At 43.5% G+C, this 26,785-nt stretch overlaps 1 protein-coding gene across 1 annotated transcript; it reads right to left on the reverse strand.

Annotated features, from left to right (window-relative positions):
- Positions 1-9,433: 9,433 nt before the first annotated feature.
- hk2 (hexokinase 2) lies at positions 9,434-26,097 on the reverse strand. Its single transcript, XM_036526236.1, has 18 exons — positions 25,856-26,097; positions 21,146-21,308; positions 19,616-19,764; positions 18,398-18,517; positions 18,183-18,278; positions 17,524-17,623; positions 17,248-17,431; positions 14,944-15,105; positions 14,556-14,789; positions 14,070-14,374; positions 13,557-13,705; positions 12,383-12,502; positions 11,825-11,920; positions 11,626-11,725; positions 11,225-11,408; positions 10,593-10,748; positions 10,036-10,272; positions 9,434-9,877 (listed from the first exon to the last, which is right to left on the reverse strand). The coding sequence occupies exons 1-18, from the start codon at positions 25,916-25,918 to the stop codon at positions 9,733-9,735; spliced, it is 2,763 nt and encodes a 920-aa protein (XP_036382129.1). The 5' UTR covers positions 25,919-26,097; the 3' UTR covers positions 9,434-9,732.
- Between the last annotated feature and the right edge of the window lie 688 nt (positions 26,098-26,785).

A 26,785-nucleotide genomic window follows, 5' to 3' on the forward strand; every position in this document is an offset into this window, starting at 1 on the left:
GTCTATTAATTTCACAGTGTCTGACACGTGGCACTAATATTTGTTTAGTGAAAATAATAAGATAATGGCAATGATACTATACGCAAATAATAATGGATTATATTTATTTTTCAGCCTGACAAGCTTCTCAGAGCACTTTACAGGGAAGGGGCAACTCACCTCAACCACCACTAATGTGTAACTCCCACCTGGGTGATGCATGGCAGCCATTTTACGCTAGAACACTCATCACACATCAGATGAGCTGGAGAGGGAAGAAATTATTTAGCTTCTTACATTAGGGAATTATTAGATGGCCAGAGTGAAAGACTATGGTTGAGAATTTAGCTGAGGCACCAAGGAACTGCCTGCTCTTTGCAAGATGTTTCATGGGATCTTTAACAACTGAATGAATCTTTAGTTACGATCTGAGTCAGGACCTTGGTTGAATGTCTTCTACAGCACAGTGTACTTGTCATGGCACTGGGGCATTGTTTTTCTGTTAGGTCCAGTGGGAAGAGTGATCTCAACTATCGGTCCACTATCACCACTTCCAGCAGCAACCTGGTTCCTCCCAGATGGTCTAGCATGGAAGTAGTAACCCATCACAACCCTACTTAGCTTCAGCTACCAGGCAGAAGACAGTTGCAGGGAAATATGGCTGCTACAAATATGAGATGACTACCCATAGGTGCATTTCAAAGAAAATTTCTTTATCTGATGGTTTGAAGTTTTACAGTGAGATCCTTGAGTTCTTTTTGGTTTACATTAGGGAGAAATGTCTTACCCAAACTGCATCATACTTATGTATAGTGGGAACAGACAATCTGTAAACAAAAATTAGTTCTCTTGAATCCTGAAATGAATAAGCATCAAAATACCATTCCTATCATATGTCAAATATGACTCGCATGATACAGCCCAAAATGAATGAAATTACATAGGTTTACCTTTTTACACCAGACAAATGAAATAATTTTGTGATTGAGCCCTAATGATTCTAAAATTTTTCATTAAGAATCACTGCTACTGTGTAATGGGGACAGACAATTTGCAAGCAAACATTCGTCTGTTTAAACCAAAAATAAGAGAAAGTTTTAAAACACCAGAAATGAATTACATTTTTTGGCAATTGCTTGCCGGAAGGAATTATTTGCTTGACTAATTAGGCAATTACTCCCTAAAGGGCACAATTAAGTTTGCTTGCTGATTATGTTGTCAGTTTAGATTTGTTTGTATGTTTCTTTAGATCTACCCTGTCCCTGTCCTTATCAGGAGTTGTTAGCAGCCTTCAGCACACTGTGTCTTATAGAATCATAATTGTTAACCTTCAGTCTATTCAATTAGATGTCTATAGCTATGCAGAATACCACTGTACACAAGTATGTATCTGATACATCTGAAAAATATGGGAAAGAATTTCAAGGCATACAGAAAAGTGCGCTATTGAGCATAAGCTGTTTTCAGACTTAAAGTATACTTTCACACCCACAATGGGGAAGGTACATATTTTCCATTCTGCATCAAATCTCTCTGCCTATTTGCCTATAGAAGTCAGAGAACACACACAACTGTTACAGTGAAACATGCCTGAATAAGTTCAACACTGTCCACAATTCAGCATTCATGCAAGCAGCAAAATATAAATGTAGGAAAACCATTTGTTACAATTTAACCTTGCTTGGAGTGAACACCTAGAGTAAACAAGTAATTCACAATATCTTGTCTAACCCAATCTCCTCATATGGACAGCTAGACATTTTTGTCATTGCAAGTACTATTTGGCTCCATCCCTATTGACAGAGCACAGGTCTAGAATATATGGAGACTAGCCTTTACTGTGATGGGCAATTGCATAGTACAGCAGTGCTTTGTGTGATAAACGTGTGTGTGTGTGCATGCGTGCATGAAGTCTTCATTAATGAGGTAGACATAATCTCTGCTATGTATTTAATGTAAGTCCAAAATACTCCTGGAAACTCCAGTAAATGTGGAGTGCTAGGCCTAATTAATTTATACCTAAATAAATTATATAATAAGGTAATTGTGACAAAACAGGCATGTTTGCTAACAGTGCTGACTGATGCCACACTCATTAAAAACAGTTAATTCTTTAAAAGCCAATAAGACTACCCAGAACCAGCCTTGCCAATAGCTGTTCTAACATATTCACAGACATTCCTCACATGGGTATAACAAAACCAGACTGAAGATGAATATGCTTGAATGAGCTCAGTGCGTGAACTGGTAATTAAGACAGGGGATCGTTCATGAACACATTCATTAAGGATCACACATTCATGATATTTAACCACTCCTCTTGATACGAAGCAACATTACTAATTAACTAATACATTTTAAGGAAGTTCAAAGGTAGGTACAGGATGTTCAAAGGTAGGTACAGTTTTGAAGGTGAAATCCTCCTTCACACTGGTCAGAATCACATAACTTAAAAGCCAAACTGTTCTGATCTCTTCACACTGTGTCTTTACTATGCATAGTGAGGGACTGTATTTCCGCCTGAGTCTGGGAGAGTGGGACAGGAGGAAAGTGCTAATTAAAATTTGCATATCTAGAACAGCATCATTCTTTACCCATTGGCTGTTTGCAGCTGAGGTGGATGTTATAAAAGTTCAAATCATAGTTACTACAGAGAAGGTGTAATTATTAACTGCAGGTAGAGACTACTGTAGATTGTGAGTAGTATTTTGTTCCTGGGATGTAGTTTGTTCTGTTTGAGAGGTTCTTTTCTAATGTTGAATTGGGAACAAATAGTTCTACTAAAATTATTGACTGAGTCAAAGTAACTGACCCATTTTATGTAATTTAAGTAATTGTCACATTGAATGCACCCTCTAATCAATGAAATGATCAATGTCATCAAGTTTAAGCGTATTATTGTTAGTGCAATAAGATTCTCCTGCAGGAACAACATACTGTCTCAGAGAATATGGCTGTAAAAACCTCACTGCCATCTGGTGGAGATGAAGCATCACTACAATGGAAGCAGGTTGTAAAATCCACAATATGACAATATTTAGCACATTTATGGGCTTCACTGATGTAGCACATCTGGTACAGCAGTAAAAAGCATACTTGCAGAGCAGATTCTTATGACTTAGATCTAAGCCAGAGGATCGGTTAAGACCCCTGCAAGAGAAATATGTGTGAAAATTTGCAGCTGGGAGCAGGAATCCAGGGTACATAGTTTTTTACTGACCGTGAGACCTACCCTTAGATGATTCCCCTTTAGAGATACCATTGTCCCCTCTGAAGTCAGTATGATGAGAAGCTTATGTGATACTTGAGGGCAATTAGGGGGTGCTACAGTTCCAACATGAAGAGGAAAGATGGCAAGGGATGCAAAATCATAAGAGCAGTGGTTTGGGGCTGGGGTTTCCCAGAGGTAAATTGAATTTATTTTCTGCATGCTTACCATTTTTGGGGGGCGTCTGGTATGATACACATATAAACCATATGTTACAGTCATTACATACTATGATACACTATATGGCCAAAAGTATGTGGACACCCCTCCTAATTTTTGAGTTCAGGTGTTTCAGCCACACCGATTGGTGCATAAAATCAAGCACATAGCCATGCAATCACCATAGGAAGTAGAATGGGTCATACTGGAGAGCTCAGTGACTTTAAATGTGGCACTGTCATAGGATGCCATCTTTGCCACAAGTCAGTTTGCGAAATTTCTGCCCTGTTAGATCTGCCCTGGTCAACTGTAAGTGCTATAATTGTCAAGTGGAAGCATCTAGGAGCAACAACAGCTCAGCCATGAAGCGGTAGACCATGCAAACTTACAGAGAGAGGCTGCCGAGTGCTGAAGCGCATAGCATGTAAAAACTGCCTATCTTCTATTGAATCACTCACTACAGAGTTCCAAACTGTCTCTGGCTGCAACGTCAGCACAAGAACAGTGTGTCGGGAGCTTCATGAAATGGGTTTCCATGGCCAAGCAGTTGCACACAAGCCCAACATCACTGTGCACAATGCCAAGCGACGGCTGGAGTGGTGCAAAGCACACCGCCACTGGACTCTGGAGCATTGGAAACTTGTTCTCTGGAGTGATGAATCATGCTTCACTATCTGGCAGTCTGATGGACGAATATGGGTTTGGCAGATGCCAGGAGAGCGCTACCTACCGGAATGCACAGTGCCTACTGTAAAGTTTGGTGGAGGAGGGATAATGGTCTGGGGCTGTTTTTTAGGGTTTGGGCTAGGCCCCTTAGTTCCAGTGAAGGGTAACATTAATGCTACAGCATACAAAGACATTTTAGACAATTGTATGCTTCCAACTTTGTGGCAACAGTTTGGGGAAAGCCCTTTCCTGTTCCAGCATGACTGTGCCCCAGTGCACAAAGCAATGCCCATAAAGACATGGTTTGACAAATTTGGTGTGGAGGAACTCCAGTGGCCTGCACAGAGCCCTTACCTCAAACCCACTGAACACCTTTGGGATGAATTAGAACGGCGATTGTGAGCCAGGCCTTCCCATCCAACATGAGTGCCTGACCTCACTAATGCTCTTTTGGCTGAATGGGCACAAATTCCTACAAACACACTCCAAAATCTTGTAGAAAGCCTTCCCAGAAGAGTGGTGGCTGTTATAGCTGCAAGGGGGGGGGGGGCAACTCCATATTAATGCCCATGGTTTTGGAATGGGTTGTCCAATAAGCTCATATAGGTGTGATGATCAGGTGTCCACATACTTTTGGCCATATAGTGTATCTTATAGCTTCTGAATATAAATTTTGCTTCACTAGTTTTAATGTCTCTATATCTAATTTGGCAACACTGATAGCTTTGTGTTAATAATTGTGAAGTGTAAATGCTAACTGTAAAATATCTCATACAGTATCATGAATTGAACAGAATCATGGAACACACTAAGCAAGGATTTCTGGGTCCTAATTGAATTTGTAATGTCCACAGTTAAGTGGCTATATCCCTTTTAGTCAATTTCAATTCCCCTGAATGCTTTTTTAGCCTGTGCTTCACAGCAGGTTTATTCCAAAGGTAGAGAGGTGGAGAGAATGCTGCAATCTAACATTTTCCACTCACCACTCATTTAGATGGTGTAGTTAGATTGATGGTGGGATTTGGTATTAGATGGAAAAGAATAAAACCATCTGTTTGTCTATTCAGTTAATATAGTATTATAAATTTTTCATTCAAATTGCATGTGGAATGAATGCAAGTTGAATGCGCATTTAAAGCAGCAGACCCCCTTTTCAGTGTGCTGTGTATCGAAGAAAATAGCTCTAAAATTAGCGCTACCATTTTTTCATCATTGTAGCTACATTTAATTTTCAGTCAACAGATAATTGCTTGGCTAATGGGCTAACTGATCTCAGTGCATGCACAGGCAAAGCAAACAAAGCTGTGTGGCAAACCACTACCCGTGTAACTAGCCAGCATGGATTTTGACTTAAGGAGGACCATGATACTTGAAAATTTGTTGACCGGTGCATTTAGGGTGATGGTAAGAGGATTTAAATTTACGTCCAACTGCTACCTAACTGTGCCACAAGTTCAAACTTGTGTGTATTTTAGCACACTACAGTTCTGCAAAATTGACGTCTGGAGAGGGTGTGTACACAGTAATTGCTCCGAAGCAAGTCAAAAAGCCATTGTTGAACAGAGTGTGATTTTAGAACTCTTTAGTACTCAATGAAAAGAGGAATAGCATTGCGAATGAAAAAAAAGCCCACTTAGGTTTCAATAGGAATGGGATCCATTAACATTTAATGCTGCTCAGTTCACAATTTATGAGGGCCAGGGTGACACAGATGGAGTGTTTAAGTATGTTGTCATTCTTACAAACCTACACGCTCAAGAGTACACTCCTGCACTTAAAGATTCTAAAATAAGCTGTTGAAGTGGGGCTCATTGAACACAGCACAATGAGGTTTTTGCTTTCTTTCTGTGACTTGAAAATATTTTTTCATTAATACTTACAGCCACCTGACATTTTAGGCATTTGAGAAACATAACTGATCTTTCAAGGGCCAGAAAAGGAGGTTTGTAGGAAATAAGTATGTCTTGTCTTCAGCCAAAACATATTATAAAAATTATCATTTTATGTCTACAACTTTTGTTCATTTCCTGGACACATGACATTAATGTGTTAAGCTGGTTTTGGAAAGAGATGCATGCTGAATTTCACCCATAGGCAGCTTCAGAGTCAAGCTTTTCTAATCTCAGTGCAAGGGAAACATGCTTTGCACTGCCTATCCTTGCCACCCTGGCAATTCCCTGTGACTGTTGATGTATGAGGAAAGCAGAGACAAACTCATATTTCAGCGTGACTATTATTATGCTTTGATCCACCAGCCACTCGTGGCAAAGGTGGGAATTATATTTAAAATCAGTCACTGTAATCAACAGAACTGTAATTACCTCAGATGGAAACAGCACTGTAAACATTTCAGGTGAAAATCAATGTCCATTTTCGGAATTTATTATTGTGTAGCACTGATTCTGATTTTAGATGAAATAGAGAACGGCATTTAAACATTTCAAACTCACGTCACAATGCCCCATAACTTACTGCAGCCAAATTGCCTAGTCACCCCCATTCTAATCACTAATCTCTTCCCCTCTCTTTCTCCCTTTCCTCCCATCCAAGAAACAAGTGCTTCTGCAACATCGCCACCTGCTGATCTAGTGGCCATGACAAACAAGATAAATGGACCATCGCTGTACTACCTACTGTCAGATGGAGGGTACCCACTCATAGCCTTCCTATGGCCAGCATGCCATCTCTTGTTCTCACTGGCTATAGAATGGAAGTGTTGAACTGATGCCTTTTATGTGTTTTAAATGTTAACATTTCCACTCTTTCCTAGGTGTTCCTCTACTGCCGTTTCCCTGGGTCAGGGAATAATTTTCCATTTTCGGAAAATATCTTCTCTGGAAAATTCACTATGCTACAGTAAAGCCCTTTTTAACAATCTTGATTGTAAAAATGCACTATGCCAAATAAAATTTGATTAACTGATTGAAAGGTAATTTGTAAAATACCATTTTACACAGAAAAAGCTGTAAAAACATTACTGACCTCTAGTGGAAGTAAGGCAAATTAGAAATATAAAAGCATTGATTACCTGTGAAAAGATTATTAAATAATAGGCTGGTGAAAAGGTAATTTCATTTTCATGTAGAATGGATTATGGATTTAGGAATGAAGAGTTCAACTACTGAATGCATTTTAATGCATATTTAATGTGTATTCCAGCCTTCTGGGATAATTCCAGACAATGTTGGCTAGCTAGCTACAATCTGCCATTGAGCCAACAACCCACATAGTGTTCTTCACACACTGCCATATGATGTGCCTACGTCATACCATTTGTATTATTCAGGTAACCGGTTTCAGTAAAGAACAGTATCCACACTTTGTCTGAAAGAGAGATTTGTTCTGTGCCTTGGAACACACCTTTGTTCATACCTTTATTTTAAATTATAACGAAAAAAAAATTACTTCACCTAAACGCCTACAGTGTTGTAACTGTCCTTAACAATCGTCCAGATGTCCAGGTCTTGACCTGGCTGAATTTGTCTGTAATAAGCATGAGGACTATTTGGATTATAAAAACTTGTTTTAAATTCCAAAAGATTGTTTGGTGTTAGCCAAACATTTCAACATGCAAAACACTGTCCTGATCAGTAAAGAGGCCAAGCAATTGTGTACATACCAGACAGCAACAGAACAAGATTTTTTCTTTTTTTAGAATCCCAAAAATATAATTGAGTGAAAAAACCACACACTTAAGATTAAGCTTTTCACATTGAAATACAATTTATTTTCTAAATGGCCTACACTACACTACAGTATAAATTTTACCATTTGTGCAGCATTACCTTGTCCTTGATTAGCAGAGACATAACTGAAATATTACTTTTATTCTAGAGGTGGAAAAAAGTAGCAGCATTCTTGATCCAGTCAATGGAAACAGAATCACTTGTTTACACATAAATGACTAAGGGAGAAAACAGTGAAGGCTTTGGAACAGCTGACAGTATTCTGATATTCCATTATAATCAAAGACAATGACAGCATGTTCACCTAAATTAATGAGTTAACTATATACTCATTCTTGGTTCCAGAATCAGCTTACCTTTTTAAATCAAACCAATTTAAATGTACAGCTTAAATGCAGCTTTGCAATATTAAATGTAATCTTACAGGAAAAATCGAACCTATTGGGGCTATTAGAACAAACCACCATGCTGTCATTGTTTGTTTAAATGGAATGTTTTATTAAATTGGTCTACATTTATTTCTTAATGTAATATCATACAACCATCAGCATTTTATTAGCATTGTGACATTTTGTGGTATGTCCGTCTTACCTTATTGTGTGATGCTTTGTGAGGATTTTACTGTAAGATCTTTAGTTTTCTCCTGAATCACTATGCAGCGTACCATCTCAGATTGTGAGATTTCAAATGTAATTGCTTGAAAAACTGCTGAATCAAAATTGTGTATTACTGAACAAATCGGTAACAGAAACCTTGTGCCTACTGAGGGTTTCCAAAAGTTTTAACAGCTACAGTATCAACACAAACATTTTACATTCTTGTAAACAACATCTGAACATAAAGATTGCCATTATTCAAGGTTATAAAATGATGTTACAAATATTACAGGTCTGTGATTTATCTGTATGTGAGTGAAAGCTGGGAAATTTCCCTTGACCCACAGCTGTGCACAAAACAATGTCTGGACCTAATGGTAATAATAAGAGCTCTCAGTACTTCAATGCTGCATACGTGACATATTTCCCTGCACTGTCATAAACACTCACTCTACCCTCTCCCCATTCTCTACAACTCAGCACCACCTCGCACAAGGAATTCCCTTTTTAGCCTTTTATAATTGGACAACTACAACACAGATACACTTGGGTATAAAAACTATAGTGTACTATTCCACTCTACACTATGTAAAATATTATTGATACATTTTCTATAAATAGGTCTGTTTATTCTCCATGTGGAGGTGGAGAACTTCAAGCAGGGAAGGAAAAAAAAAAAAGACTTAAATTATTGCGCGCGCACACACACACACACACACACACACAAACTTGGGAAATCTGAAAGAACTCAAGATTCCCATTCATTCTATGTTGTTAGATTCATGTAAATTAGGAGACTGCCAGAAATGTTTGAGCTACTACCCCATTTCACTCAGTCCTGCTTGACTCCCAAACTTAAGATTCCTCACAGTCCTTTTACATTAAATTATTTGCCTCATCGCTGCTGGTGAGAGAAAAAGGAGTTTGCGTTATGCTGTCTGAAAATACAAAAATAATTCATAATGATTGTAAAGACAAATACAATCAGTTCCGACAGAACACTCACAGAAGCATGCCACGCTTGAGCCCAACCCTTCAGGAGTGGACCAACAATCTCCTCACACACACACACACACACACACACACACACACACACACACAATAAATTCTACATATACTTTTAAACAGGTAAATATAATCTCTTCAGCTTCACAAAGTCCCTCCCTCTCATCTGTTGCTGCTCAGTGTTGCATTCCAGTAGTCCTTCAGAACACACCCCCCACCCATACACACAGCTGCTTTCCAGGTCAAAGAGATCAGGTATCAGCAACCATCTCAAAGACACGAAAACATTCTTTGACAAACATAATGTGGCACAGCACAGCCCCCCTCCCAACCCCTACCCCTGCCAAATCTACTGAAGTAAGTCCGGACCGGCTCAGTGCTGCCCTGCATCCCGGATGCGGCAGGCCACCGCTGTGATCAGAGCCGCGCCCTTTCCGCTGCCATCCTCGGACTGGATGAGGGTGACATCGCACTGAGGGGCCAGGTCCCGCACAGTGTTGAGCATGATGGTAGAGAAACTGAGGAAGAGGGAAGGAACGGTTTAACATTTTGGATCTGGCAAACAACAGAAATGCAAACATGCTGAAAAGACACATACACAAGCACGCAGGCAGACAGACAGACAGAAAGATAGAGAGACGGATGCACACACATGGGTACACATGGAGGAGCTTACTGTGGATGCAGCTTGTACAGTGTGCCGTCCACCCCGACAGTGATGCGCAGCTGGTCTAGGTCACGGTTCTGCCGGATCTTGTCCACCACGGCAGCGAGGCCAGCTCCGCAGAGCTGGGCGGCCCGGCGTGACACCACACTGCACACCTCCTTCACCAGTATGCTGTCGTCACAGGTGCTGCTGGTCAGGCCCAGGTGCTGCAGGATGGAGCGCACCTGCCTCAAGGCAAGCCGGTCGCTGGGTGCACAGGTGGGGGCGGGGGGGAGGGGGAGAGTGAAACACCACTACACTACAACATATGTGCTTACACACTGAATGCACATCAAATGATTGGTTCATGACGGAATGGCTAACATGATGGGCGGCAATGTAGCATAGTGGTTAAGAAGTAGGCTGGTTTGATTCCCCGCTGGGACACTTCTGCTGTATCCTTGGGCAAGGTACTTAACCCACAATTGCCTCAGTAAACATCCAGCTGTACAAACGGATAACATTTATAAAACTAACTGATGTTAGTGAGATAAGGGCGTCTGCTATGTATGCCAATGCACACATACCTCTCGATCTGCGAGAGGAACCTGGTCTCGAAGATGCCGCGCGTTTTCAGCCGCTCGGACAGCCTCCCACGGAACAACAGGCCCTTGGCGGTGAAGTCCAGCAGCACGTTCCTCACAATCTCCCCCAGGTACATCCCGCTGATCATCTTCTCATACCTGAGACAGGGGCGAGACGCTGTTTGAGTCCTGCGCCACAGCATGGTCCAATCGAGGGACCAGATCCAGAATGCGGCACATCAAACTTGCGGCATGCCAGAGGGGTGGGAAAGGGAATCACGAAGTATAATATGTATGACACAAACGCACCTATGGGAGCACACCTATGTCCAGGCCCGCATGACTCATATGGTCAGAGCTTTGCCCTAGTACTTTGGTGTCGTATCTGAATGTCTCTGAATGGACAGAACACGGCATGTCCATTACCTCAATATAAGTCTTCAATGCCAGAGAGATGGAAAAGACAACATTTTTAAGTCTATAGTATGACTCAGTTATGACTCTCGTATACGACTGTTTTTTACTGGTTAAACGCTGTTATTGTGTGTTGAATATTGTTCAGGCTAAACACTATGTGATAAAACTCACTTTAGTTCCACATCTACCTCTCCATCTCTCTGTGTCTTTCTCCATACCTCTGCTTGCCGGGGTTGGTGGAGTTATCATCGACGGCTCTGTCGAACTCAGTGCAAAAGTCGTCCAGCTCCCCCTGGTCCCCAAAGGCTCCCCACTCCATGTTGACACACATGCGCCCCTCGTCCCCCTCCACTATCTCCACATTCCGCATCTCCTCCATGTAGCAGGCGTTGGTGCCCGTGCCTGCAGAGGACAGTCAGAGACAGGCACACGGGACCCAGTTAAACACAGACTGCCAGCCAGGACATGCTGAGGGAAGGACAGTCAGAAAAAGACCAACACAGCCAGAGCAATACAGACAAATAAATACAGAGATGATCAGTATCGGGCAGTGTAGCTTAGCAGCAAGTAGGGCCACTTTGTCACAGACAGACAGAAAGCAGAGTGATGGGGAACGCACCAACGATGAGCCCCACTTCACACTGGGGGTCCTCGTAGCCACAGGTCATCATGGTGCCGACGGTGTCGTTCACAACGGCCACCACGTCCAGGTCGAACTCCTGTGGAGAGCCAGCGAGAGAGAGCATGAGTTTTCAGCAGGAAGCGATTTTGGCGGGGGGGGGGGGGGAGTCCGTGGGGTGTGACGGGAGCATGCTCACCTCTCGCCGGTGGATGGCATCCTTGAGCAGTGAGACCACGTCCTCCCCCTCGCAGCCTGAGGCCTTGAAACCTTTCGTCCACTTCAGCAAGATTCCCTGGAGAGGCAATGAAGGAGCACAGTTAATACAGCGAAGGGTATGATATACCATGGAATGACCATTCTTTTCCTATGGTGTTCCAAGTCTTTGACACATATACAATGTGTCAATGCGCCAACATTAAAACAGGATTACATTCTGGTTCACTTTGTTCCCGCATCCCACATTAGCACAAGACTACAGTCTGATCCAGTTTGTGAATATGTGCCCACCTTGTGCAGAGGACTACAATCCACAGAGACGGTTAAGAGGGTGTCTGGCTATATGTGGTTCTAGACCGATGCATTCTGGTTGTACGTTATTGAATTGCGATGTGTGCATCATCCTCTGCTTTATCATCGTCCTCCATCTATGTGTGTGTGTTTGTGGCACCGTATGTGCATTTCCATGTGGAGGTGCACGTGTGTTTGTGTGCATTGTGTGCTCCTGCATGTGGAAGCCCACGTGCTCTGGTCTGACCTGGTCCAGCTTGTTCTGATGGCAGGGGAAGGAGAAGGTGAACCCCAGGGGCAGAGCAGCACCCTTCATGCCCATGTACTCCAGGAAGTCAGCGATGCAGTGCACAATGTGGTCAAACAGCTGTCATACATGTAGAGAGAGAGAGAGAGAGAGAGAGAGAGAGAGAGAGAGAGAGAGAGAGAGAGAGAGAAGCCATTTAATGCCATGTGGGAAAGATGCAGTCAAAGATATATAGGGGGTGAAGAGTAAGGGACAAGGGAAGCAATAAGGTCCTTGGAGTTCATCATCCCTACTACATCAAGCTGACTTTTGGAAACTTAGCAGACAGCCAGTTTGTCAGGACAAATTAGCATTTCAGTTCCATTCAGGACTGACATGTTGCATCTATGAACAGTCCCGACAGGTCCTCCCACAGAGCCTGAATGACAGGAACAGAATTAACACTCCAGAACAGCAGGATAGATTTTAAAATGAGTTCATGGTGGCTTCCTTTCATTTTTGAACAGGAGAAAGAAAAAAAAACCCTTATTTCAGTAGACGAATAAAAATGGAACTACCACTAAATTAAAGACATTCTTCAATCTCTCCCCAAGCATTATATGTAAGGGTTCTGTCCTGGTGACTTTTGTATTACAAAGTTTCTTTGTAATAAGATTTTATCTGTCCAAATGCTTGTCTTTTTCCCAAAAAAAGCATAAATTCAACAGTGTGTTCTGCTTCTATTACTTCCTGTTGAAGCAACATACATATCACTAGTACCCCACATGCCTCTGAATGGCTCAAGCATACGCAAAGAGTGTTCAGGGCTGCTTCTATCAGTCTTATTACTTTGACCTCTTAGGTCCTACAACCATGGCATTGGAACTGCTGCTTGACTAAATCTGCTTGATATTATAGACCCTTCTAGACATGACAGGCCCAGCACTGCAAACCTCTAAGATACAAGGAATTTCACCAGCCCAAGGATCGTATTGGAGTAGCACAACCTGTTTGGACTCATCCATTGGAAAACCCCACTAACCAGTCAGACAGGACAGCATTCCGTACATTCCTGCCAAAGGGAGCTCATCAGAGTGGCTTGTTGGTTTGCATAACATAGGTGCTACAGTAGGTGGTGGATGGCTAGAGGGGATAGCGGCGAGCTGGGTGTGTGTGGTTTTCAGGCGGGCCGCACCTCCTCCCCCGTCCCGTGCATGATCTCCTGGGGGATGGCGTAAATCTTATTGTGCATCTCCACGCTGCGCCGCTTCCCGTTCCGCACGCGCACCAGCAGAACCCGGAAGTTGGTCCCGCCGAGGTCCAGCGCCAGGAAGTCCCCACGCTCTGGTGCAGAGAGAGGACGTGTCAGTATAGCGCATAAAGTACAGCATTAAAGGCAATAAGGGTCGAACGGTGCACTGGGCACTGGAAAACGGAGTGCTGCAGTTACTCTTTCGGAAAGTTGAAGATGTTGCTGCAGCAGCTGTGTAAACCTGTCTCGTGCTCAAATGACGGCAGCAGCCACCATAAGAAGTGTTGGCAAAACATACACACGTGCGAACATGCAGACACGCACCTCACAAGTCGCACCGGTCAAACAGGAATGGGATGCACGTTTTGTGGAGAGGCAAATTAGTGCATCGCAATCGCTGAGCAAGCAGAGGAATGCCTGGACACAGGCTCACACTCCAGAGGCTCTGCCCCTCACCTGTGCCGTCCGGCGTGGACCTGACGTAGGTGGGCAGCATCCTAACGCTGGCGCTGGCGTGCATCTCCCTGCTCAGGCCCCTGTTGATCTCCTTGGTCATCCTCGCCTTCACCTCCAGCAGCTGCTCGCGGCTCAGCCTCAGTGTGTCCAGCACGCGCTGCCGCTCGGCCTGCTGGGTGGCCAGCCGGTACGCCACCGCCGTCACCATGGCAGCGCCCTTGCCGCTGCCGTCCTCGGAGCGGAGGAAGCGCACGTCGCAGTCTGGCACCAGGCGCCGTACCATTTTGTGCAGGCGGCGCGCAAACCTGGGAGACAGGGGAGATGCATTCGATCATCCGTTTGTCCATTCACTCACAAACTCAGATATGCTCTGCAAAGCAGAAGCGCTCTTAATACATGTGACATGTGTGACCATGCACACGAACGCTCACATCCCGAAGGGAGACGGTTTCACGCACACGCACACACATGTACAGTGCTGCTTACTGCGGGTGGTTCTTGTAGACGGAGCCGTCCACTCCGATGGTGGTGCGAAGCCTCTCCGCCGCCTTGTTGTCACGGATCTGCCTCAGCACGGCGGCCAGGGAGGCCGCACACAGGTGGGCGGCGCGCGTAGACACGATCTGACACACCCGCTGCGTCGCCACACAGTCCTCCGCGGATGGAGACAGTCCGAGTCCCAGCAGCACCTTCTCCGCGTTCACTAAACCCTCATTGTTTCTGCAGGGGGAGAGGGGCGTCACATTCCAAACGCTCACAAAGCTACGAAAACACAGACAGGGTTTGACCACTATTTGCATTTCATAATCAAAAAATGCATAATTACAATGAAACAATAAACAGAGTATAGTTACATAGAACAAGAGCTACTGACTTCTCGTTCTCGATGGCGGAGACAAAGCTGGTCTGGAACCGGCCTGTGGTGAGGAGTTCAGGGGTGGCCTTGCCCTGGAAGAGCATGTCGTCCTTGGTCATCTTCACCAGAATGAGGCGCACCAGCTCGCCCATGTACATCCCGCTGATCATCTTCTCGAACCTGCACACAGAGACTGTCAGTTGTTGCCAAAAATACGTTCGTTGTGACACATAGCCTGTTCGTTTGGCACAAATCTTCCTCCAGGGTGACATGGCTTATATTTATAATAACACCCATTTATAGAGCCAGATGGTAACTGAAGCGATTCAGGAGGAGCACCTCGCTTTACCTTACATCAAATGACTTTTTTGGAACTATTCCATCTGGTTTCGGAAGCGAGATGCCATGCAGAAACATCCCCCCTTAGAATAGCTAATGATATCTTCATGGCAGATGATACCAGGCTTATTAAAATACTGCTGCTGTTGAAGCTCAGGAAATCACAAAATTCTACTGAGTCACACAGAGATAATAATTAGATTCTCTAGAAATGCTCTCAGGTGGTTGAGCTCTAATTAAGTGGCAGACAAGAGTTCATAACACTCAGTAACTGCAAGTCTAACCCCGCTAAAGCAAAAGAAGGAGCTCTGCAGAGCTCTGCTTAAGGTCCTTGACAATTTCACATCCATATCCATGCTCTGAGCAATATTACTAATAATTGTGGATTTATCACTTTTGGAATGGAGTTATCTTTTTATGTACACCATCTTAGCATTTAAAGTGCACATAAAATACTGTCTAGAAAGTTCTCTCTTTTCATTCAGTTTATTCCATTCAGATGAGGATAAACTGGTGCAGGGTTTCACCACATTATGCATGGACCATTATAATGCCCTACTAACAGTTCCTGCAAGGTTCCTCACCCAGGGACAGATTTTTACAAAACTTAGCTGGAAAAATCCTCCTCTACATTGCCCCAACTGGCTGCATTAATTGTGGCCTGTTTAATCTGTGCTGATTCCCAGTCAAATTGTGAATGACGTTCATGGTCACACTCCTCTTGCAGGTGTCTCTCCAGTGCACCGCACCCTCTACATTAGTCAGCTGCTCCGTACTCAAACTCCAACGACCATGTTAAGAACCTCAGGCTAGTGAGCTCACTGTCCCTCCCGCAATCACACCACGGTGACAGAGCTTTCTCTTCTGTAGCTTCCCTTCTCTGGAGCTCCTGAGAATTTAGCATTAAAACCGCAGGTGGTTTAGCTGTTTATAAACCTCTTAGCACTGCCCTTACATTTGTGATTTTATCTGTGTTTCAATAGATATGAATTTCCATACAATCAAAACATGAAGATAGCGTGTGAAGTGACTATAGCAATACTTTTATTTGGCTTGGGCCGAGGTTGTTGACCCCCCCCCCCCCCCATGTAGACATCATTAACAGGGAAAAGAAAGGGGGAAGATTGGGTAGAGGAAGGATGCAGTGAATAGGAAATGACACGGACAGAAAGTGGTAAGTGGGATTTTTATAGCTGTGAATGGGACCGGTTTGTTAAGGTTTGGTTGTTAATTTTTTGTTAATTGCACAGGGACTGTCTGAAAATTCTCCACCCAAATCTATGTTTGGAACTTTAATTTAACATTCTTATCTCTTAGCAATGCTTTGTTGAACTTAAAAGTGATGACCCCTTTTTTTTCCTCATGCCATTTTCAAACTTCCATATGTATGCATCATAAATAATATGCCCTGTTTATATCATTACTGCTTCAGGGTTCAACAGCGGTGCTCCTTACCACCACACCGTGCTACCTCATTAAACTACCTCATACAACTAACCTTATACTAAACTAGCTCATTCAAGAGCACTTTTTGTATCCTATAACCCCTCACTGTCTCCTACCCCCATGTCTATACTGCCTGAGCAGAAACCAGAGCATAATGAACTATACAGCAGCATCTACAAGTCTCTACAAGAAAGTTAGCAGCTGCAGATTCCCCTGCGGACCTATGCTCACCAACTGAACACAAAGATTACACCTCTAAATCATCACTGTTGCATGTTATAGATACTTTTCCATTTGTAATTGTACCTTGTTTGAAAAGTACACGTCCTACTCTGCATTTGACTCTGTGTGCCTGCAGGGCATTTTATTAGCTGTTTCTATTTATAAATATGCCATCGCTATGCTTGGAATGAGTGTTTTGCAACAGATTCTGCCCTCTACTTGCACTGTCTTGTACCAGACTATCTGCTCTAGAACTGGTAGTCTGTCAGGCTTGACATTAGAGCAGGATTTTAACCACTCATCTCTCTGACTCACAGCTGCTTTCCCGGGTTGAGGGAGCCGGCGTCTATGTCCCTGTCGAACTCCGTGCGCAGGTCCCCTAGCACACCGTCATCCCCAAAGGCGCCCCACTCCATGTTGACACACATGCGCCCCTCATCGCCCTCCACCAGCTCCAGGTTACGCATCTCCTCCATGTAGCAGGCGTTGGTGCCTGTGCCTGGGGTAAAACAACAGGCGGTGACTGTGAAGCAGGAGTAGGCCCTGGATCGTAAGAGTGTTTGTGATTGGCTAGGCGGCGGTGCGGCTCACCAATGATCAGGCCAATCTCGCAGTGATGGTCATCGTAACCGCAGGTCATCATCGTGCCCACTGTATCATTGATCACTGCCACAATGTCTATGTCAAAGTCCTGAAGACAGACATTGTTATGCGCTTACTGATGCTACCATCCAGGATTATAAACAGTTTTGGTGACTGATAGGGCTGAAAAAACACACTCAAACCATGACAATATACTAACTATCCTCAGAACTTGAATGTATATGAATTTTAAAAAGCTGATCATTTAGCTGTGCTACAGACCTGGCCTCACACATAATTTTTTTTTTCAGTTTATAAGTTGCAATGATCTTAGCTCAGTTTAAAACAGTCTTATCTTACCAAGAAGCGGCTGCATAATATTAGCACAATTTAGCCACGTCATTTTATTCATACAAATGTGTTTTCAATACTAATCTCTAAGGATTTAAGTGAAAAAAATACCTTCAGATAAAAAATTGTGAACGTAATCAGAGGAGAGGGTGGAGCAATGTAGTGAATATTTGCATGGCTGGGTGTGTTCCTAGACACTGGACACAGCTGAGAAAGTAGCTTTGGTTAACAAATTCATTAACTTCACATCAGACTCCAGGACTGGTCTGGAGTGCAGAGGAAGGTGAGCATCTGAGCAGTCCACTGTCTCCACTCACCCCTCTCTTCTTTATGGCTTTCCTCAGCAGGCTGACCACATCCTTGCCCTCCACCCCACTTGACTTGAATCCCTTTGTCCACGTCACCAGGATGCTCTACAAACAGAGGCAACACCACAGAGACAGCACTGGAGATCACTGTTGTAACCAGTACCAATGGAGATAACGTTCTTCCCTCACAGTCAGCATGCAGCCGTGCTCTCTCTTCCCCCTACCTCATCCAGCTTGGTCTGTTGGCATGGGAAGGAGAAGGTGAATCCCAGCGGTAACTTCTTGTCTTTGATACCAAGCTTCTCCATGAAGTTGGCGAGACATTCAGCAATGTGATCAAACAACTGTAACAAACAAAACAAACAAAACAAACAAAACAAAAAGAACAGAGACAGACAGTTCAGTTGTGACATCCTTTTTTGTGACAAACTGATACCCATTTACAAGTAACAGTTCCCTTTTGCTTCCTCACACTCTCCCTCTTTGGGCACTTTAATATTTGCTGCTCCACTGCAAGCATTTCACCTTCTGATGCATCACCTACGTGTGTGACAAAGTGTGTGAAATTGTTTGCCTTCACAGTAATCAAAAGGTATCTGTTTTCTTCCTCAGAGATATGCAACAGTGTTTCTGTATTTAACAGAATCCGAGACATTCCTTCGCGATATGACTTCGCATTGTGATTGAGATCATGAGTGAACCAAGGACACAGGAAAGCAGGCATCAACTGATATTGTGAGTATGCTCTGCTGCTCGCGCCTGGGCAACCAGCATACTGCTAGAGCACATTATAACCCCGCATAGCTACACGGCCAGTGCTGACTGTCGAGAGCTGGAATTCAATAGTGAATGACAGCAAAGTCACTCCACCTTTTCTATTAATTGCTGAATACCTCAAAACATCCATAGTATATTAGCAAATGAAAAAAAAATAGAGGTGACCCGTTTTCCACAAAATTCATACCAGAATAGTAACAATAACAGATTGGTATTGAGGAAATGAAAGCAACGGGCAGTAAAACCATGGAGGTATGGTCATTTAGCACTGCCAAGGAAGTGATGTCACATTTTATAGGTATACATTTTACACAATTCACAAATGTCCACAGACGTTTGCTTTTTATTCTTCGTGGATTCATAAGAGGTCTACAAATGTAACACTTGCAACTGGAGTGTGTACTGCTTTCTCCCCAAACTGTTTGCATATCCATCTCCTCAGAGAGGGCTAGCGAACTAATTGCTTCAATTAAGATTTCACATTAGTCCTAGAACTTGTTTACCTAGAGCACATGGAGGCTTAATTGATTAATGTGATCATATGAGACAGACCCCATCAGAATCTTCCCCGCCCTCCTTCTCCACCTCATCCTCCTCTCTCCACCAACCCATCCCCCTCCCTCTCTCCTCCCCTCTTCCCTTTTCCTTCCCTCTCCCCATCTCACTTCAGAGCCAGGGCCCCTCATCAGATGTTCAGGAATGGCGTAGATCTGGTTCTCCATCTCGACTTTCTGTTTCCCATTGTCTGAAACCTTCACCAGCAGCACCCGGAAGTTGGTCCCTCCAAGATCCAGAGCCAGGAAGTCCCCTTTCTCTGGAAATGCACAAACGCCCCCCCACACACACATACACATACACACGAGCACACACACAAGCACATACAGCTAGTGAGCATTCAGACTGACTGCCAGCTACATGAAGTAAGCCTGTCAGACAGGCACAGTTATTTTTCATACTAGTTTTCAAGTTGCCAGTCACTGACAAGTCTTCTGCTGTGCAGTTAGTCCCTTCACGCTTCTCTCCGTTCAATCCTTCCATCCCCTTGTCCTTCAGTCCCTTCATTCTCTGAATAGACTGAATGGATTTCTGTAAACCTGCTGCCACCTCTTATTCACTCCCATACTCGTTGTACAAACCCTTTTATTCACCACAGGCATGTAACGCTTGACTTCCTTAGTGCAATGACCTTAGATTGTACACCACAATGAAACCAAAATGAACGACTGTATTATGCTACAATAAAATAACTGTCGTGTAATGAACAGAAATAAAGACTGTTCTGTCAAGGGAATAAAAACATATCCTGCCTCTGACAAAAAAAAAAAAGATTTAGCGAACATTCCACCTCCAAAATACATGCATTCACACATAAAGGACAGCAAATGAGTTCTTTGAGTAAGGATGTACAGGCATGTTAATGTGTAAGGGAGAGGTCATAGAGAGTTTCCCACATGACCAGCTGGAAATGAGGAAGTCAAATGGAGATAAAAAAAAATCAAAGAAAGGCTATGAAAAAGAGCAGAGGCCCGTGAAAGAGAAAGGAACTAGTCCAGGTGGCGTGGCACTGTTAACAGGCCGACTGCAGCTTAATCAGCCAATAATGCCCTGAGTCAACAAGCAAGACAAACAGAAATCCCGGCCAGGCACTCCGCTTCTGTCTGAGTGGCCAACTGCCTGAGAGCTGCCTCCAGCCTCTACACAAAATGCCACATATCACTCCTCGCACTGCTAGTCTGTCTCCCTCACAGCTCTGTTACTCACTCCCTCACGTTGCTGTTACTCACTCTCTCACACTGCTGTCACACACAGCGCTACGAGTAACTCATACATATGCAGAGCACGGACAGCCTGGCAACAGCAATACCGCTTCAGTCACCAGGCAGCAAGGACAGCAGCCGCTCTCGCAGTGCAGAAGGCTGTCACTCCCGACTTTACAGGTGGCAGGCTCCGCCTCAGTGGACGGGGCCTGCAAATGTCATTTGTCTTTGTGAATAAGCACCCTCATCTGCATACTTGGGACTCAAACACATTAAAAAGGGCATCCAACTGTCTTCCGCTGGATGACTAAGCTTTGACTACAGCTGGCTGCACCTCATGCTGGACAGAGATGGAAAAGGGACAGCTCAGTCTCACTGTCACTTAATCCCCCCTGATGTGCCCCAAACACACACACCCCCCCACCCCTTTTCCCTCACCTGTCCCGTCAGGGGTGGAGCGCACAAATGTTGGCAGCATCTTGACAGAGGCGGTAGGGTTGGTGTCACGGCCGAGTCCCCGGTCCATCTCCCGCCGGAACCGCATTGACACGTCCATCAGATTCTCTTCCGACAGACGCATGTGAAACAGATATTTGTCCACCTGACAGAGACAGAGAGAAATCTTAAATCTGTATTTTCAATCAATATGATTGAATTACTTTCAGTGGCAGTCTTAATGCGATGTAGTACAGTGTGTGAGTATGTCTTAGGTTAAGAGTCAGTCTGTCTAATGAAAGCTGTGATTAAATAATCATGGGACTAAATGATTTAAATCATCAATAATGTTTTCGCCATTGACATCATGACATTTGTGCTCTTACACATCTAATAAACATTTAAACATCGCTGGTGGATAAAGAGGATACACTATTACTGCCAGCCATAAATGTACAGAATGCTTCTGTCACCCAAATTATCATATATTTTACTAAAATGTCAAGTTAACTGATAATGCCACACCTTACTATTAAAATTACCCTTTTGTAGACCAGGAGATGGGAACAGATTGTAAAAACTCAAACTGCGTATGAGTTAACATTTCCACAAGTGTGTATGTGTAGAGGTGGGTGTGTCTTCTGTCAACACTATTTACATAGTGAGTGTTTGCGTCATTCAAGCAGGAGAAGGGTTAACACAGCCAGAGTTTCCTCTTGATCTTGCTGACAGAAGCATCTAGTATTCCTTCCACACTGCTGTAGTGCACAATGCTCTATTTGACGTTTATAAATTACCGTTCTATACAAAAAAAACACTGTGTGACTAAACCCTGTGACTTGTCCCTCTGTTACAACCTATCACCTTCCACGTTCCTTCCCTGCCATCTCCCTCCCTCTACATTTTTCAACACTGCAATGATTCATTTCATCCACTACCTCCTTTCAGCCCCCAGCCCCCAGCCCCTGGCCCACAGGGTCCCCCGCCACCCCTCTCAGACTCCAGACCCCGCTGCAGTGTGCCCCATGGTGAATGTTAGGACCGTCCAGGCTTGCGAAACCTGCAAGGCAGCCAGCATGTGACAGGGGAAAAGGGGAAACATGGGACCTGGTCGTAACTCACACGCAGTAGGAAACAGAGACCCCCCACACACACTCACACACTCTACAGCCATACACACAAAAACGCTGACCCCGTCTCTGAAGGGCACAAAAGCACTGAACCGAAACAAGGAAAGTATCACAGCCACATTTTCACACCCTTCTTTCATTCTCTCACAGACATACATACACATACACACACACACACACACACACACAAATTCTCAGGATCCTCTTTACGCAATGCACAAATTTTATTGAGCTTTGTGACTCATTGGATTACTTCGTGAAAACCTATTCCTGGTAGCATTCAGTATATCATTGGCAGGAGTGTGTGTATTACACAATCACATTAGATCCAGGCCAGTAAGAAGAGATCATGGTATAGTCACCTTGGTCTGAAGGTTCTTCCTAGGCCTGAACAGATACATATGATGCACTAACAGAACACAAAGTTCTGGGTATTGAAAGGGACCAGACTGCACACCGTTTATATTTGTAACCAGAACAGGGAGGGCGAGAAAGGAGGGGCAGAGGCTAGAAACACAAAGTAAAAACAAAATAAAAATAAGAAAAATAAAAATAAGCCTGAGGACGAAAGTGAAACAACTGTGGTAGGAACCAACAGGAAATCGTAGACATCAAGAGCACGTAGTCAAGATCAAGAGATGAAGAGCATTAGGGGGTTTATTTGAGAGAGAGGTAAGAGAGAGGAGACAGGGTGGGGGGGGGAAGCGAGTAACATAATATTGCAACACACTGGATCAGCAAAGCCTAACACACAATCAGATAGAATGGGGAAAACAAAATGGACTGACAGGAAAAGAGAGACGAGGAGAAAGTCAAAGGGGACACGGACAAAAGGGCAATGGAGGCAGAACACGCATGTGCCAGGCCACGCTCCCTCCTTCCCAAAGAATGCCACCGTGAGGAGAGCGCCGGGACCAACACCAACCGGTTTTCAGATGCACTCACATAAATCTAGGCCGCATCAGACGGACCGTAAGCTACTGTGTTACAGCGTTCAGCCTGTCTACAATGCACCCATCCTGCAATCCCTAATCCGTAAGTCACACTATCCACTGGCACAAATCCAGGAGAGAGAGAGAGGTAGAGCACAGCAGGGGGATCCAGAATAGGGCAGCAGTACGTGAGACCAACAGAGCGTCACACAGAAACAGCATGGACAGACTGACGTAAAAAGACTGGCAGAAACAGATGCTACGGAAGTGGACCGAGGAATGAGGAGCAGCAACGGAAGGGTCCCTCTAGAAGTGGCTGTTGTTTAAGAATAAATACAGGGACAAGGCGAGGGGTGGAAAAGTGCCATCACCAAACTGGCAGCGTAACCTTATTTCCACCCTGACCGTTACGGCCAAGTGACTCCTCAGGAGGTTCTGGACCTTTAAGAGTGGCAGAGAAGCACATCACTCCTCTATCTCAGCAGTGACAGCTGACCCGCTCCTACGGCACATAAACCGCACACACACACACTGCCTGACATTTAATACCGCCAGCCCATCAAACTGTTACCTCAGGCAAACTCAACATGCAATGTTAATTACGGTGTACTTAAATCCCTCTCCATACAGCTTTTGAGGACATTCAAATGAGTTTGGACAATAGGATGAGGACAGGGTATGAAGTTGTCTGGTGTACTGCAGTTTAGTAGGTTATATAACTTACTGTATCTAATGTTGACATGGTAAAAGTTTATTAAGCATGACTGGTTTTCAAAACTGATCAATAAAGTAAAATGCCTTGAACATGTCTCAGAAGGAGAAAAGTACTAGCCTACTACTTGTAGTGCTACAAAAGTATTCCCACCCCAAGGTTTGTAGGTTAGGTGACAGTATCAGGTACATAACATAAATTAAACATCCACCAGTCTTTGCCATAAAGTCCACCACCTCGCTGTACTTTATAGCATAAAATTATTTGATGTTTTATGTTTCTTGACACAGGACTGTTGCACTGAAACCCTTGATCACTAGCCGATGCACAAAGCAGATTCAGTATATGTTTCCCACAAACTCCGTTATACCTACTTCTTAGCGAGCATTGATCTACATAAATCAATAAAATATACACTGAGTTGGAAGATTGAACATACATAGGCATCTCTCTCAGTATTTCTAAATAGCAATATGGCATACTATAGACGTTTGTAATTTGACAATGGCCAGCGACATCTGAATAAAACTGTAGCGACTTATTCGTCACGAGAATCCTCGAAAGACACCGGTCCAGTCACGTAGCTGTGACTGGCAACTACCTCATTAAAATGCGAAAGTGGGAGGAAGTTGCGATTTGTTAATGTTGACGCAATACTGGGTGAACAACCGGGGTCACGTTACAAGGAGCCCCGTGGTTTCTGGACACTCATGGGGGTTTTAAGTGCAGTCGTGGCAGTCGATGTTGGTAAGACTGTGGGTCCTCTAAATGTCAGTCGTTCAAAATTCCTTTGAATAGGGCCAAATAGGTTATTCTACATAGCTAGCTGACATTGTGTAGCTAGCTACGTGACTTGAGCGTGATGATAAAATGAACGCCAGCTAGCAAAACTTTTGTTGGAAGTAATTTAAATAGCTACATCTACACTAACTAATTTAGGATAACGTTATAGTTACTATAAAGTGTAGTACTACACCTTGTTTGATATCATAGCTATACTATATATTATTTGTGATCAGCCTAAAACGTGCTTTGGAGTAAGTTAGCTTAGCTAGCTACAAGATGAAGTGTGAAAGGGTGTTTTCCCTCTAGCTGACAGGCTAACCAAATCGGTAGCATAGCAATCTGGTCAGCTTCATCGATTACAAAAAAAACTGCACTTTGCGCAGTATATGGGAACAATTTAAACAGTTAGGTAATGTGGTTAAATTAATCACAATCAGAAATTTCTGATGTGAATCAAGCTACTTGTTTTATTCATTTGAACGCTGATAATGATGTAGCTACCGATGTCAGTAAGCTGGTAGCGAAAATAAATGTAGCTGGGAACTCTACACTGATGAACTGCAATCGTACGCAAGTGACCTGATGACGTATGTGGTTAGCCAACGGGGTTTTGCCGGGCACCCAACACCAAGCCTTAATGTCCCGAGTTTCGGAAGGTTGAAATTATCATTGAAATTAAATTAAAAAAAAAAAACCAAGTGAGCTGTAAGTCTCGGTCAGTGCAAAGAACTATTTCGTCTAACCCTTGAGCTAACTTGCGGCTTGAATTATATCGCTAACAAGCTCGCTATTCACGTTAACTAGACTGCTCTCCCGTAACTCAAAACTCATTTATCTAATGTTAAATCATGTTAGCTGGCAAGCAAACCAGGAATGCTGGTAGAGACAGTCGCCCACCTTTCCACAGGCTGCGCAAGTAATTAGCCACCTCTACTTGGTCACAATGTACGGGTGGCTGAACCTATCAGACACGTGTGACATCTTCTCATTTCACACAACTTAGTCACCTATTTTGCCATCCAGCTAGCCATACTTCCTATTCTTGGCGGTATTTTCTCTGTGTTTGAAGTTTAAGTCTCACAAGCAACGTTTTCAACAGACAATAAATATCTAATAGATATATTAGATATATTAGGTCACTCAAGTTACTTACTTTCTGCACCTGGTCATGGTGGAGCTCGGTAAAATAGTACGCCAGAAGATGCGAGGCGATCATCGTCCCAATTTCCTGCTTCGTGTATAATTTATATCCTCTCTGTTAAGTACTCGAAAACTTATTCCAACCTGTAACTACTTCTCAACTGTTTGTGGTCTTCACATAACACTTAAAAAGACGTCTACAAACTTTTTCCGATCTTCCCTTGTGATGCCGGTAAATGTGGGGGGTTTACGGATGTAAAGTGAACGCATTCAACTTCCACATCTCACATGAAACTCGAGCCTCCCTGGCGTCATCACACTCCGTGTCGCCAATTGGCCACAAGGAAGGTGTGGTTTACTTCTCGGCTAATCAGTGGCGCCTGCTCGAGCCAAGTCGATTTCATTTTAAGTCCTCTCGAAATTCATTTCAACTAATTTTATAGGAAGTTCGTAAGAAAGTGACCGGACATTTTTAGCATGGAGAATGCTTGACTGGAATTTTGAGATTTAGAAGGCGAAACAGCGGTCGTAACGGGTCTCGTAGTATTTCTCACACATTAGTTTCTTTTTCAAAGAAGGAGTAGTATTGTATTTTTTTCCTGAATGTCAGTTACTGTTCAAGTGATTGTGTGAGATTCTATGGTATGCAGTAACTGGCCTTTTTAAAACTACTTTTTAAGCTACTAAATGTAGTTTGTTAATAAATTTGTTCCATGTGAAGGCTGAAATACTGTATTGTAGATTCTGTTTACAGTATTATTACTTTTATACATTTTCAGATGCCCATTTCTAAATCCATCCAGGATAGGGCACAATGCAACATTACATCCTGGTCACAGAAACATACAGAAAATATGAACACGAGCTACAATATGTTAATATATTTTATTAATGTATACAATAGTAACCATATATAACCATATATATATCTCCATGAGAGTGC

Source organism: Megalops cyprinoides, chromosome 4 (assembly GCF_013368585.1).
Source record: "Megalops cyprinoides isolate fMegCyp1 chromosome 4, fMegCyp1.pri, whole genome shotgun sequence".
NCBI lineage: Eukaryota > Metazoa > Chordata > Actinopteri > Elopiformes > Megalopidae > Megalops > Megalops cyprinoides.

Excerpts from the sequence above, each read along its gene's own strand:
- hk2 (XM_036526236.1), bottom strand. The coding sequence starts at position 25,918 with ATGATCGCCTCGCATCTTCTGGCGTACTATTTTACCGAGCTCCACCAT. Across the intron at positions 15,106-17,247 it reads CTCAACCCGGGAAAGCAGCT|GTTCGAGAAGATGATCAGCG; the intron begins GTGAGTCAGAGA and ends CTCTGTGTGCAG. Across the intron at positions 12,503-13,556 it reads TGCACGGGACGGGGGAGGAG|CTGTTTGACCACATTGTGCA; the intron begins GTGCGGCCCGCC and ends CATGTATGACAG.